Here is a 12,587-nt window from a genome sequence, read left to right as displayed (position 1 = left end):
CCGTTTCTCACTATGAGGGACGCATATTTGTTTTTACCAATCTTTTTCCCTTTATATACTTACAGATCTCTTCACATACCAACTTGCATTGATATCAGTCTGAAGTACTTTAAGGCCAGGAGGTATCTTTGTTACTGCTACGTGCTTCCTGATTTCCATTTCCCCAGGATGTTTCTAGACCGTTTTTGCCATTGCCTTGCACCCATTGCTATTCCTTAGTCCCCTTATGCTAAACTTGTGCTTCAAACTCATGTTTCGTTTATGATGATAGCAACTCAATGATATTTGCAATAAAAGCAAAATGTGTAAAGTTACCAAGCTCTGGTTTATTTGCTTAAAATATAGTAAATAAAAATTGATCTGGACAAAAACTCAGGCCTTTATCGCGTTGTCACACAGGCTTTGACTCATCTATTCTAACAACATCCATAAGTAAATTCACAGTTTTATCTTACCAGTGTGGGACGTGGGTGTGAGGGGTGTCTGTGGTGCTACTTCTTGATTTCCTCTGAGCCTTCCAGAGGCAGTCGAGGGTAATCCCCGTGCTGCTGGATTTCGACCGTGCCTCATTCGTTCCTCTCGTTCTCTCCGTTCACGATCATCATCAGCTGCTCTGCTGGCCCCCTAAAATGATCCGAAGGGGGAAAAATGAGAGGAAGAGTCATTTCTGCTGAAACAAAAATCATTTTAACTGAAATCAGTTGTAAATGACTCACCAATCTGCTGACTTGTCTAGCATTTGTTACTGTCAAGGCAACATTTTGAAGTTTCACACCTTTTTAAAATCCATTCTGCTTTTCTGTTTGCACATCCAAAAATGAATCTTTCACTTCCCCCACATCCATCAATTACCTCGTCATCTATTCATTTAACCTGTCTATAGCTTTTGCAACCTTTGTGTCCTCCGCACAACTTATATTCCCACCTAGTTTTGTATCGTCAGCAAACAGATAAATTCCCCATGATTGCTTTGTCTAAGTTATTAATATAGATTGTAAATAGCTGAGGATCCAGCACTGACTTCGCAGAACTCCACTGCCTGCCAACATGAAAATGCACCATTTATCCCCACTCTGCTTCCTGTCTGTTAACCAATCTTCTAATCCAAGTTAATAGATTATACCCCAACTCCACATACATTTGTTACTTGCATATTAACCTTTTTTTGTGGCATCTTAATGAATGCCTTTCAGAAATGCAAGTGCATCACATCTACTGGCTCCCCTTTATCTACCCTACTAGTTATATCCTCAAAAAACTTTAATAAACTTGTCAAACGTGATGTCCCTTTTGTAAAACCATGCTGACTTAGTCTGAACATACTATGATTTTCCAAGTATATTGTTAAAGCTTCTTTAATAATAGATTCCAGAACATAGACTTCTATCTAACTGGTTTGCAGTTCCCCATTTTCTCCATCTCTCTTTTCTTAAATAGCAATGTTACATTGGCTAACTTCTAATCTGCTGGAGCCATTTTGGAATATAGGAAATTTGGGGAAATTATAACCAGTGATCCACCATCCCTATAGATATCTCCTTTAGAAACCTAGGGTATAAGTGATTTTTCGGCATTTCCTCCCTCAAGTTTCTCCAATACTTTATCCTCAAGTTCTTCACTCTTATTAGCCCCTTGCTTACACTGCACTTTTCCACTAGTAGGAAAAACAAGAACCAGAGGGCACAACCTCAGGCTAAAAGGACGATCCTTTACAACAGAGATGAGAAGGAATTTCTTCAGCCAGAGAGTGGTGAATCTGTGGAACTCTTTGCTGCAGAAGGCTGTGGAGGCCAGGTCATTGAGTGTCTTTAAGACAGAAATAGATAGGTTCTTGATTAATAAGGGGATCAGAGATTATGGGGAAAAGGCAGGAGGATGCGGATGAGAAAAATATCAGCCATGATTGAATGGCGGAGCGGACACAATGGGCCGAGTGGCCAATTCTGCTCCTATGTCTTATGGTATGTAACATTGTTGAATGTCTCTGCCAGTTTGTCTTTTCCCATGGTAATTTTTCCTGTCTCTGCCTCTAAGAGACCAATAATTTTTTTTTGTTGCCATTCTCCTTTGCAAAACCTCTTACGATCTGTATATTCCTGGCTGGTTTACTCTAATTTAATATTTTCCTCTTCTTGTCTACTTTTTAGTCGTCGTATGTTGACTTCTAAAACACTTATGCAGGCTCATGACTATTCTTGGCAACATTTGAAAGAATTAGAAAAGGAACATAAAAAGACGACAAGGAATTAAAAATCCATAACTCAATTAAGGAGCCAATACTAGCATGAGTGGCTGAATAGCCACCTTCTGTATTCTATTGCCTGGAATTGTATGGTTGACATTGGCAAAAATAGTATTTATTCACTGCAGAGGAAACACTTACAAAATACCAGAAGACTCTGCCCTTTCACTAGTTTCAAGGGATCTCCAAATTCTTCTGAACAACCAAAATAAGGCAAGGCTCTCTATTCTGGTAGCTCAGATGAACATTACTTCTGATACGGTTAACATTACTTCCTCCATTAGCACTTCACTGGAATTTATACATTAAAAGCCCTCGTGTGAGGCTCAATCATAACCTTCTTGACTCACGAGATAATAATGCTACTAACAAGCCAGGATTGACACAAACACTTTTAAACGATGCTAAACTAAGGGAAGAATCAATCCTTTTGGCAACAAAAACATTTGGGAAGCGGACTCTGCTTCAGTTTTATTTTTCCATCAGAACTTTAAGTTTATGAGATATGCACAGGACACTCGGCTACATCATCAGTATTAAGCACAAAACAAACGTACAAATTTGAGCATGTTCCAGTCAAAGACATAGTCATAGGAGAAGCCTTGGCGGTGGAAGAGATTACGAAATAATTGCCTCAAGTAAGAGTAGTCTGGTTTGTCATCAAAACGCAGAGAGCGGCAGAAGTTCAAGTATGTGGCAAACTCAGCTGCAGGGAAGGAAAAGGACAGCAAATTACTTACGTTTGCAAGCCTGGTGTGCAATGTGCTCAGAATGTGGTTATTTTCACATTGAGACAAAAAAAAAAGATCAAATCCAGCTGAAACATGTAGTCCATTGGACACTGTTAATACTTCATACCTAATTAATCTTAATGAAAATCTTACACATGGATCTTTCTTTAATTCTGTTAAATTTTCCGGACAAATGTGAGGTAATGCATTTTGGAAGGTCTAATACAGATAGGAAATATACAGTATATGGCTGAACCTTTAAGAGTATTGATAGGCAGTGGGATGTGGGTGTACAGGTACACAGGTCACTGAAAGTGGCAACGCAGGTGGAGAAGGTAGTCAAGAAGGCATACGACATGCTTGCCTTCATCGGCCGGGGCATTGAGTTTAGAAACTGTCAAGTCATGTTGCAGCTTTATAGAACCTTAGTTAGGCCACACTTGGAATATGGAGTTCAATTCTGGTCGACACACTACCAGAAGGATGTGGAGGCTTTGCAGAGGGTACAGAAAAGATTTACCAGGATGTTGCCTGATATGGAGGGCATTAGCTATGAAGAGAGATTGGAGAAACTTGGTTTGTTCTCACTGGAACCACAGCAATTGAGGGACGACCTGATAGATGCCTACAAGATTATGGGGGGCATGGACAGAGTGGATAGTCAGCTTTTTCCCAGGGTGGAAGAGTCAATTACTAGGGGGCATAGGTTTAAGCTGTGAGGGGCAAGGTTTAAAGGAGATGTACGAGGCAAGTTTTTTTTTAACAGAGGGTGGTGGGTGCTTGGAACTTGCACAATAGTGACATTTAAGGGGCGTCTTGACAAATACATGAATAAGATGGAAATAAAGGGATACGGTCCCCGGAAGGGTAGGTGGTTTTAGTTCAGTCAGGCAGCATGGCCAGTGCAGGCTTGGAAGGCCGAAGGGCCTGTTCCTGTGCTGTAATTTTCTTTGTTCTTTGACTGTTGAGAAGACCTTCCGGGTTCATGAGTACAACCATCCTACCTCCCCATAAAGAAATTATGGGATCTACTATAATGTGGGTTCTAAATGGAAGGCATCAAAAGAGAGACAATATTACGGGAATAGGGTGGGGGAAATCATAGAAACCCTACAGTGCAGAAGGAGGCCATTCGGCCCATCGAGTCTGCACCGACCACAATCCCACCCAGGCCCTACCCCCACATATTTACCTGCTAATCCCTCTAACCTACACATCTCAGGACTCTAAAGGGCAATTTTTAACCTGGCCAATCAACCTAACCCGCACATCTTTGGACTGTGGGAGGAAACCGGAGCACCCGGAGGAAACCCACGCAGACACAAGGAGAATGTGCAAACTCCACACAGACAGTGACCCGAGCCGGGAATCGAACCCGGGACCCTGGAGCTGTGAAGCAGCAGTGCTAACCACTGTGCTACCGTGCCGCCCCTTGGCTAAGGGGTTTGGTTAAGGTACTCTGCTAGAGAGAGCCAGCGCAGACTTGATGGGCTGAATGGCCTCCTTCTGCACTGTACGGGTTCTCTGATTAGTATGAGCATTAGAAGTAGCTGCACCAAATGAATAGAAAAATTGAACGCCTCCTATGTTGTTCGTTCTTGGCTGCCTCCAACAGTTCTAGTTGCTGGGGGAGATTGGGGGGGGGGGGGGGGGGGGGGCGGTTTGTCAGAATCTCAAATCCATAAATGGCCTTTCAGCTCTTTATTATGCTGTTAGTGCTGTAAGTGCTCTAATCTAAGTCAGTTTTCTAAAATTCTTAAGTTATCTTGAGATATAATCCCTTGAAGGACTCGATGTGGAGTCTAACTGAGCACCAATAGGAATTCACTTCAAGGAAAACGTGTTAAGCAGCCAGAGGACTTCTTTCATAACCATCAAATTTTGGGAACTAATTACTCCTACCAGTTTGTACATTGTAATCATGAAGTAATATAGGCTAATTTCTGACATCTTAATACCACAAATTAGGAACAGATTGCTGTAACAATACATCATGACAGATGGCCACTTGACCCCGGTGGATCAACAGCATAGATCTCCATATAAAATTGTCAGAAAGATAATCTTTATACATACACGAGTAACCTTTGCAGAGTACTTCAATGGGCGTTGACATTTTCTTTTCACTAATGCGTTCGTACTTCTGTCTCTTTGTTGCTGCTTTCAGACCTTGCCAGGGCAATGATCCCAAGTTAAAGTACATCAGAACATAGCCCAAGGATTCCAGATCATCACGGCGGCTTTGTTCTGGAAAAGAGGCATGCACACTACTATGGGACACCATCAGGCTGGAAGCTACCACTTTTGCAATCAGCACTGGAAATTTATAATGAAATTCAGTTTGTAATCTTTTACAATTTATACAAATTTTCAGTGTGAAAACTTCACAGCTACCAAAACTGTTAAATGTTCCACACAAGTTTACCATAGTACACATACTTCAAATTACAGATTTTCTTCCCAAACTCCAAAGCCTATAATTGAGTAAACATATAACTGCTCACACACAACAAAAGACTGACACATATTTAGACACAGTGCCTTATCACATCTCTCAGACATCTCCAAATACTTCGCACAAGGAATTGCTCTGAAATGTAATGACAGAAATGTGGGCATCAGAGGCTCAACTTAATTCCAACAACAGCAGTGATACGAGTTACAATTCAGTTTTGGCAGTGCTGACTGAAAAAAAATGACATGTTTGTGGATTGGAAGTTCCATCAATCTAACATGGTTGTAATACACGAAGAATATTTACAATAAACCTGAGAGTTTCTAACTCACGGGGTAAATGAGAAGTGTAAAACTGCCTACCTATTCCCAAATGGGTATTAATTGAAGCATATCGAGCTGTTCCTGTGAGGTTCTTATTTTCACGGTACGGTATATGTTGGTGTGTCCGTGCATCTCGATACTTTTTTGCTAGCCCAAAGTCAATAATATAGACCAAGTTGCCTTTCTTTCCCAAACCCATTAGGAAGTTGTCAGGTTTCACATCACGGTGGATAAAATTTTTTGAATGAATATATTCAATTCTACTGATCTAAAAAGAAGAAAAAACAATTTTAGATCGGAAAAGTCAGCAAGCTCACATGGATTATCCTTTTGTATAGAGTGGAACCATCAATCCTTGCATCCAACTTTGAGCGAATGGCACAGCCCACCTTTTATCAATCCTGCTTTGACTTTCCATGAAGCAATCTTGAATGATACAGGATTAGTAAGAGCTATAACCCCACATGCCCAATCTTGCAACAGTAACTTGGGGACAAAGCAACAATTAACTCTTAATTCTAGTTTGGAGTCAAAGTTTCAGTTACAAAGTTACTTAGTGAACATTTTTATGAATTTCAAAATAAGTAAAAATTCACGATCCAACCTAGTTACTTATATTAGAATTGTTTTAAGCCAAAATTACTGGATGAAACAAGCTATTCATTTGGAAAGCTGTATGTAGTATCATACAACGCTTCCCTCAAACCAGCTTGGTCTCTTTCTACAAGGATAATTTCCCCACCTTTACCACTTTAATCAACTTACACCATACGTAGTCAGGCTTTCCTGCTCTCCATTGGACTAACTTGGCAATGCTACACCCACCACTATCAATTGGTGTCTGTGGAGCAAATGTAGAGTACAATCATACTGCTGACAGTGGACTTTGATATTAAAGCCAGCTACAAAGACACTGAAATGTTTTTGAGATGAGAGGGCAACTGAAAACATCTGTTTAGACAAGGCAACTGACCTTGAGCTGCACATCATTAATGATTGTGGGAATAATATCAATACCAATATCAGATATTGGTACTTTGGCATCAATGTGTACCCAAAACAGCTTTCATTGAAGTAAGTGGTACTATAATTAAACCTGTGCAATCAATCAAGAGCCAGATAGGGTTCATGGGAGAGTTCATGGGGTTCCATCTTTGCTCTTTCACCTTTCAACAACTGGAACCAGGAACACAGGGAAACAGTGATTACTAACCCATCTTTTACCACTTGAAGCCCTAAAGCTGGACATTGCTTGATTCCCTCTTTCACAAATCTCTTCAATTCAAGATATATTAACAGTTGCTGGAAAGAAAGACACACATTATATCAGGATATTGTTCGTGGGTGTAAAGCAGGATGAAGAAAAAATATATAGGTTGCATCTTTAGTTGACCAATCCACAACAAGAACACTAAAAAGCAAGCACAAGACTGTTTCTTACCATCTGATCAGCAAGGAGGAGGACTGTCTTAAGGCTGAATTTACGAGAACAGAAGTTAAAGAGATCTTCGAGACTTGGTCCAAGCAGCTCCATCACCATCACGTTGTAATCTCCCTCTGCACCACACCACTTGATGGTGGGAATGCCAACTACACAAGAAAAAGACTTAAGGCAGGTGGAATCAAAAGGAAACAAACACTGTTGTGTGAACATATACATCGGATCTCCGAAGAAAAAGCCATTTTCAAATTACAAGGCACAACTTGTGACTGAAGACCATGGAAGTGTCCAAGTGCAGAATTAAACCTTTTCCACCAAAGCCAAGTGTTGGGAACATTTCAAAATTGATAAAACTTTACGGTAGTATCGACAGGACCATCCAAAATAGAAAATAGTACAAAAGTATATTCTCCTATTCATATTATGTCACCTAGTCTCTGGATAACTAAATTATCCAAGTTTTGTTTAAATAAACTAATTTAAGGTTCAAAGGAGCCCTTTCTCATTTAGTGAGATAACTTTGTGGTCACAAGCTTTGGGGCTAAATGCCATGCAGAACCAGTTCACTTTCAAATTTAACTATTAAAACCTCTGATGCAAGCCAATAATTCACCCATCAACTTCTCTTCAGGGACAAGTTAATACAATGGTCTTTAATGTTTTCTAGAACAGTGTTGGCCTACAGTGCCACCTTCTATCCAACAAATACTGCTATGGCAAGGGCAATGGCGATCATTTTCGGCAGGAAATAGCTGGGACGTAGCGCTGCAACACTTGTGACTGTAAACAAGTTTTCATTTGTATGAGGTTTCTTAAAACCACATCCGAGAGTAGGTCATCACACTTAATGTTTTGAAAACTCCAGTCAAGGTTAATTTTGGACCTTAAATGAAGCATGACAAAAACAAACCTCAAAATGGCAAATCTGCTTGATCTTTTGTTCACTAATAGTTAATTTACAGGGCTAAACAAAGTTAGGAGCAAGTTCAAATAGCTTGTTTAATAGAGAACCAGAATTCAACATCTAAACTTCCTCAAACACACTTCCACACAAAACTCATGTTACTGCACTTATAAATTGTATCTGTGCATACACATGTATGGTTTTATTGGTCTGCAGTGTTTCATTACGCTGTTCATCTTGACCATTTTGATTGCACTTGTGAAAATGTTTAAGGGAAACTGAAGGAAAAAAGCTGCTATAAAATAATTCCATGTGTGCGCTGCATTTAAGAAATCAGAATTTTCTGTAAACTTTTGAACTTCACTGGGTAAAATAAGTAAAAAGACATTAGTATCACGAAGAAAACTATTGTGATACCACAGTACTTTAAAAACGTGCTAGTTATTTTCCAGTTTTAACAGCTAGTAGAGAAAACAGGTGAGACATGTAAGTAAATGTATCATTGCATATACGGACCTTGTTGAAATTGCACAAATCTGCTTTTTGAAAGCTAACATGAGAAACTTAAAATTAAATTGGGGGGAGGGATGGTGTGTGTGTCATGTGATGCAAGTGCGAGAGTGACTGCCTTTTCAGAAGCTCTGGCACTACTCATCTTTTAATCCTGTTTTTAATTTTAAATCAACCCATTATTATTTGAAACGGCAGAGAAAATGCTGGAAAATCTCACTAGGTTTGACAGCATCAATGGAGAGAGAATCGAGCCAACGTTTTAAGTCTGGATGACTCTGCTTTTACCATAATTATTTGATCCTAATGTGTATAATCTGTGCTATGTTCCTGGAAGATCCTTGCTAAATTTTGGCGATGGGGAACTGAGTCAAGACAAGAAAACCCTTGTTTGATCAAGGTGGTCAGAGACGGTCAGTATGGGCCCAGTTCGTGCTGACGGTTTTGCTGGTAAGAGGGCCTATGCTTGGCTGTGCCGTAGACATTGAGATGACCGCTATTGTGAGTGGACGACGGTCTCAGCTCCCCAGCATGGACTATTGGTGCTCACATTGATGAACTATGAGATATTCCAGAGAATGGATGAAGTAGAGAAGAGAATGCGGTCAATTGAAAGGGCAGTTTCTTCAGTGGGGGCTCACCTTCAGTCTTTGGAAATCCTGCCACATGGTATGTCGAACATCCTGGCTGACTTGGGGAGATGGGGCTGAAAAAGGAGTATCCCTGCACCTGGTTCCAAGGGGAGCTGGGGATGAATTCCTGGCCGAATGGGAGAACTAGCTGCCATGCTTTCACAATCTCGGTTTGAAGGCTGGATATTGAGTTCAATGGAGCACATCGTATCCGGTCCTCAAGCCTAGGGTCGGTGGAAGACTCCAACCACTGATCTTCTGTTGTCTTGTCCTCTGTCTTCATCGAGAAGGGTGGGAGGCAGCCGATGCAATGGGTCTATTCCACCCGTCGGGACCTACGTTTCACTTTACCAGGGCTTTGGGACAATGACATGACAGTGGTGCACAGGCTTCGGTGAAACTCTGGATGGACCCTGGATGTTGCTCAATGTTCCTGGCATTGCTTTGGCCTTTTCAAGCTCCGTGGATGGTTATATTATCTTGCAGTTCGTCATTAATCCTGAACTTTGTTCCTTTGCAATTATAATCCTGATTGTGTGATTTTTAAAAAATCTGACAAAGGGGTATGTATGATATATGGGTACAGAGACATTTTTCGCCCGCTATCCTGCGGAAATCAGGATTCCTTAATCCTGGACTGTACCCCCTGTAATTACATTCTTGTATTGATCCTGCACTGGGCAGTTTGCATACTGATGGGGGCAATCCTGTAACTGAGCTGAGACAAATTTCGGTGATTATCCTGTTTAGATAAATCCTTGAATGTATTCCCTGTAATTTCATCTCTCAATTGATCCTGTTACGTGATTTATCATATTGACAAGAGCAATCCTGTGAGTGAGCATGGTAGCAAATCTTTGCTCATTATCCTGTTATCCTGGTGAATCCAGGAACATCCATTTACTAGAGCTGTGAGATTTTCATCCATCTTATCATCTTATAACCCTGGTGTATATATATATAGTGGTTGACTTAACCTGATATCCTTTATTACAATTATGGTCAAGATGTGCAACTCCATTGCAGGAAGGTGGGCAAGTAGTTTAACATGGTAGTAATGGATAGGGCCCTAAGCATTCCCACAGTGGGTGAAGAAATCTCCCCTAGAACTTATGGGCTCACAATCTTTTTGTACTTCCATTGTTTTGGGGTTAAGGAATCCTTGCTTGGTTGCTACGATAGTACAGACAGATCATGTATTCTAGAAAAAAAACTGGGTGCTTTTCTTTTTGTTGTTAGCATCTCTGGTGTTGTTGGGAGTGGCGGAATTATGTACTGGTGCATGTCCCAGCATGGTTGGCTAATCCCTAGAAATCTAGCCTTGTTCATCTTCTACATTGGCTTGGCTGTACAGGTGGTGACAGTGGTTACCTGACTACTTGGCTCATGCAATGTTCAGTGGGCATATTATCCTGTTATTATGGTTTCCCTGGTGAGGGGAAATGGGTTGAATCTCTTCAGTGGAGGGGCCTAAATGGTGCCTCTGAGTGCCTAGAAATGGGTAGTTTGCTTTGTTCAATGTCTCAGATTGACATGAAGATACTTGGTTTGTTGGCCCATATTGTGGTGTGTCGTTGAGTGGGTCAGTAGTGGCCATGTTTATCTGGGTCAGGTGGAGGGTAGGTTAGATGCCGGACTCTGGCGACTAGGGGAATTTCACAGTAACTTCTTTGCAGTGTTAACGTAAACCTTACTTGTGGCCAATAAACAAACTTTAAAAAAAAGATGGAAGCAACAGAGACACAAATATTGAATGAGAAAATCCATGGGCAAACTTAAAGCTCCAAACACCACTGATTCAGAACAGGCAGGAAGGAAGAGAAAGCCTTACACGTGGCATATAGCTGCATTTACAAAAGCGGAAGACCATACTTGCAGTTGCTAATCTAACATTCTTCCTCATTTATTCAATTACACATTGCAGCATGAAGTCATGTAGAATCTGGTGCTAAGGATCAGAGGAACTAAGTGTGTAGCATAGCCTGGACCACTGCAATGAAGCATTTATCCTGTGTTCGCAGATGTACACTATAATGATTTACTCCAAAACAGCCTCTGTACAGACATTAAATAAAACCCTCACTATTCATGGTTCCTTAAGTCACTACATTGGGTACAATATACTAATTTTCCCTGGTGATATTTTGCTTTTCAGAGTAAAATGATGTGTTAAATAAATTCAGATTCACACAACTGAATTGGAAAACAAACATTTTGATCTCATTAACACTGACACGCAACAGTCATTGTTCCAAAACAAATTGGATGTGTAACGAATGGGATGAGTTGCAGGGAGGGGAATGAAAAGAAACTCGCTCCACCACAGTATTGTACACATACTACAACGGTAAAGAAAATGTTACAAAGCCAAGAATTTCACCTTGAACTTGTTTCCCAGCAAGGATTTATACAACTATCCAGCAGTGTGTCAAACAGGCAAAAAGTAAATTTTAATCTAACCACAGAGCACTGAATATAGAATGCTGAATGAAGTGAGTCAGACAAATAAAGTCAATAAAAAACTTACCACCTCCTTGCATCATCTTGTAGATCTTGCTCTCAATGTGTAGCTGTGGGTGTTTGGTTTTCACACATTCCAGCTTAATGGCCACCTCCTCCCCAGCAGCAATGTCAGTTCCTGTAGGAAAACGTGTGAATGTTCACTTCTTTCATTGAAAGGACAAGGCACCATGTCACCTGTTAAAAAGGTTGCCATTTTCTATTGTGTAGAATTGAAAAATAAAAGTACTTCTTAAATATTCTTCTATCAGACAACTGACGAGAGCAATGCATACTGAGAGAATAATTAGCAGATGGGATCTTGGGCTTCATAAATGGAGGTAAGAGAACAAAAGCAACCTTTATAAACTCTTATGGTTCCAGGGAGGAAGGATTTTGGTTGCAGCGTTTTGAGATGGAGCAGCTGGGTTTGTTCTCCCTGAAGCAGAGATCGAGGGGAGATTTGATAGTGGTGTGAAAGTTTATGAAGGGTTAGATAATGAAGACAAAGGAAAGCTTTTGTCATTGGCTGATTGTACAAAGACTGGGGAACACAAATTTAAGGTCTTGGGCAGGAGATGCAGGGGCGTGTGAAGAACAACATTTTACACAGCGAGTGGTAATGACCTAGAACTTACTGTGTTTGAAGCAGACAATTAATGGTCCTGGAACCATTCTGGTAAATCTCCTCTGCACCCCGCTCAAGTGCATCCTAAAGTGTGATGACTAGAACTGAACACAATACTCTATTTGTGGCCTAACCAAAGTTTATAAAGGTTTGACATAACTCCAGAAAGGCAATTGGGAGGGTATGAAGAAAACTAACTTGCCAGGCTATGGGATAGAGCAG

At 40.6% G+C, this 12,587-nt stretch overlaps 1 protein-coding gene across 4 annotated transcripts in view; it reads right to left on the bottom strand.

The window, feature by feature from the left end:
• LOC144501636 (casein kinase I) overlaps nt 1-12,587 on the bottom strand; it is a 51,152-nt gene that overhangs the window by 18,198 nt on the left and 20,367 nt on the right. For all 4 annotated transcript variants that reach the window (XR_013499168.1, XM_078225534.1, XM_078225535.1 and 1 more), the window contains exons 2-7: nt 11,766-11,876; nt 7,193-7,341; nt 5,791-6,019; nt 5,050-5,220; nt 2,800-2,948; nt 456-624 (exon numbers count right to left, since the gene is read on the bottom strand). Coding sequence is in view for 3 of the 4 variants with exons in the window: in XM_078225534.1 (XP_078081660.1) it covers nt 456-624; nt 2,800-2,948; nt 5,050-5,220; nt 5,791-6,019; nt 7,193-7,341; nt 11,766-11,876 (978 nt within the window). In the remaining variant the exon portion in view is untranslated. The remainder of the gene's footprint in view (nt 1-455; nt 625-2,799; nt 2,949-5,049; nt 5,221-5,790; nt 6,020-7,192; nt 7,342-11,765; nt 11,877-12,587) is intronic.

Source organism: Mustelus asterias, chromosome 12 (genome assembly GCF_964213995.1).
Source record: "Mustelus asterias chromosome 12, sMusAst1.hap1.1, whole genome shotgun sequence".
Classification (NCBI taxonomy): domain Eukaryota; kingdom Metazoa; phylum Chordata; class Chondrichthyes; order Carcharhiniformes; family Triakidae; genus Mustelus; species Mustelus asterias.
Note: the sequence above shows the minus strand (reverse complement) of the source record. Positions and strands in the feature narration are given on the sequence as shown.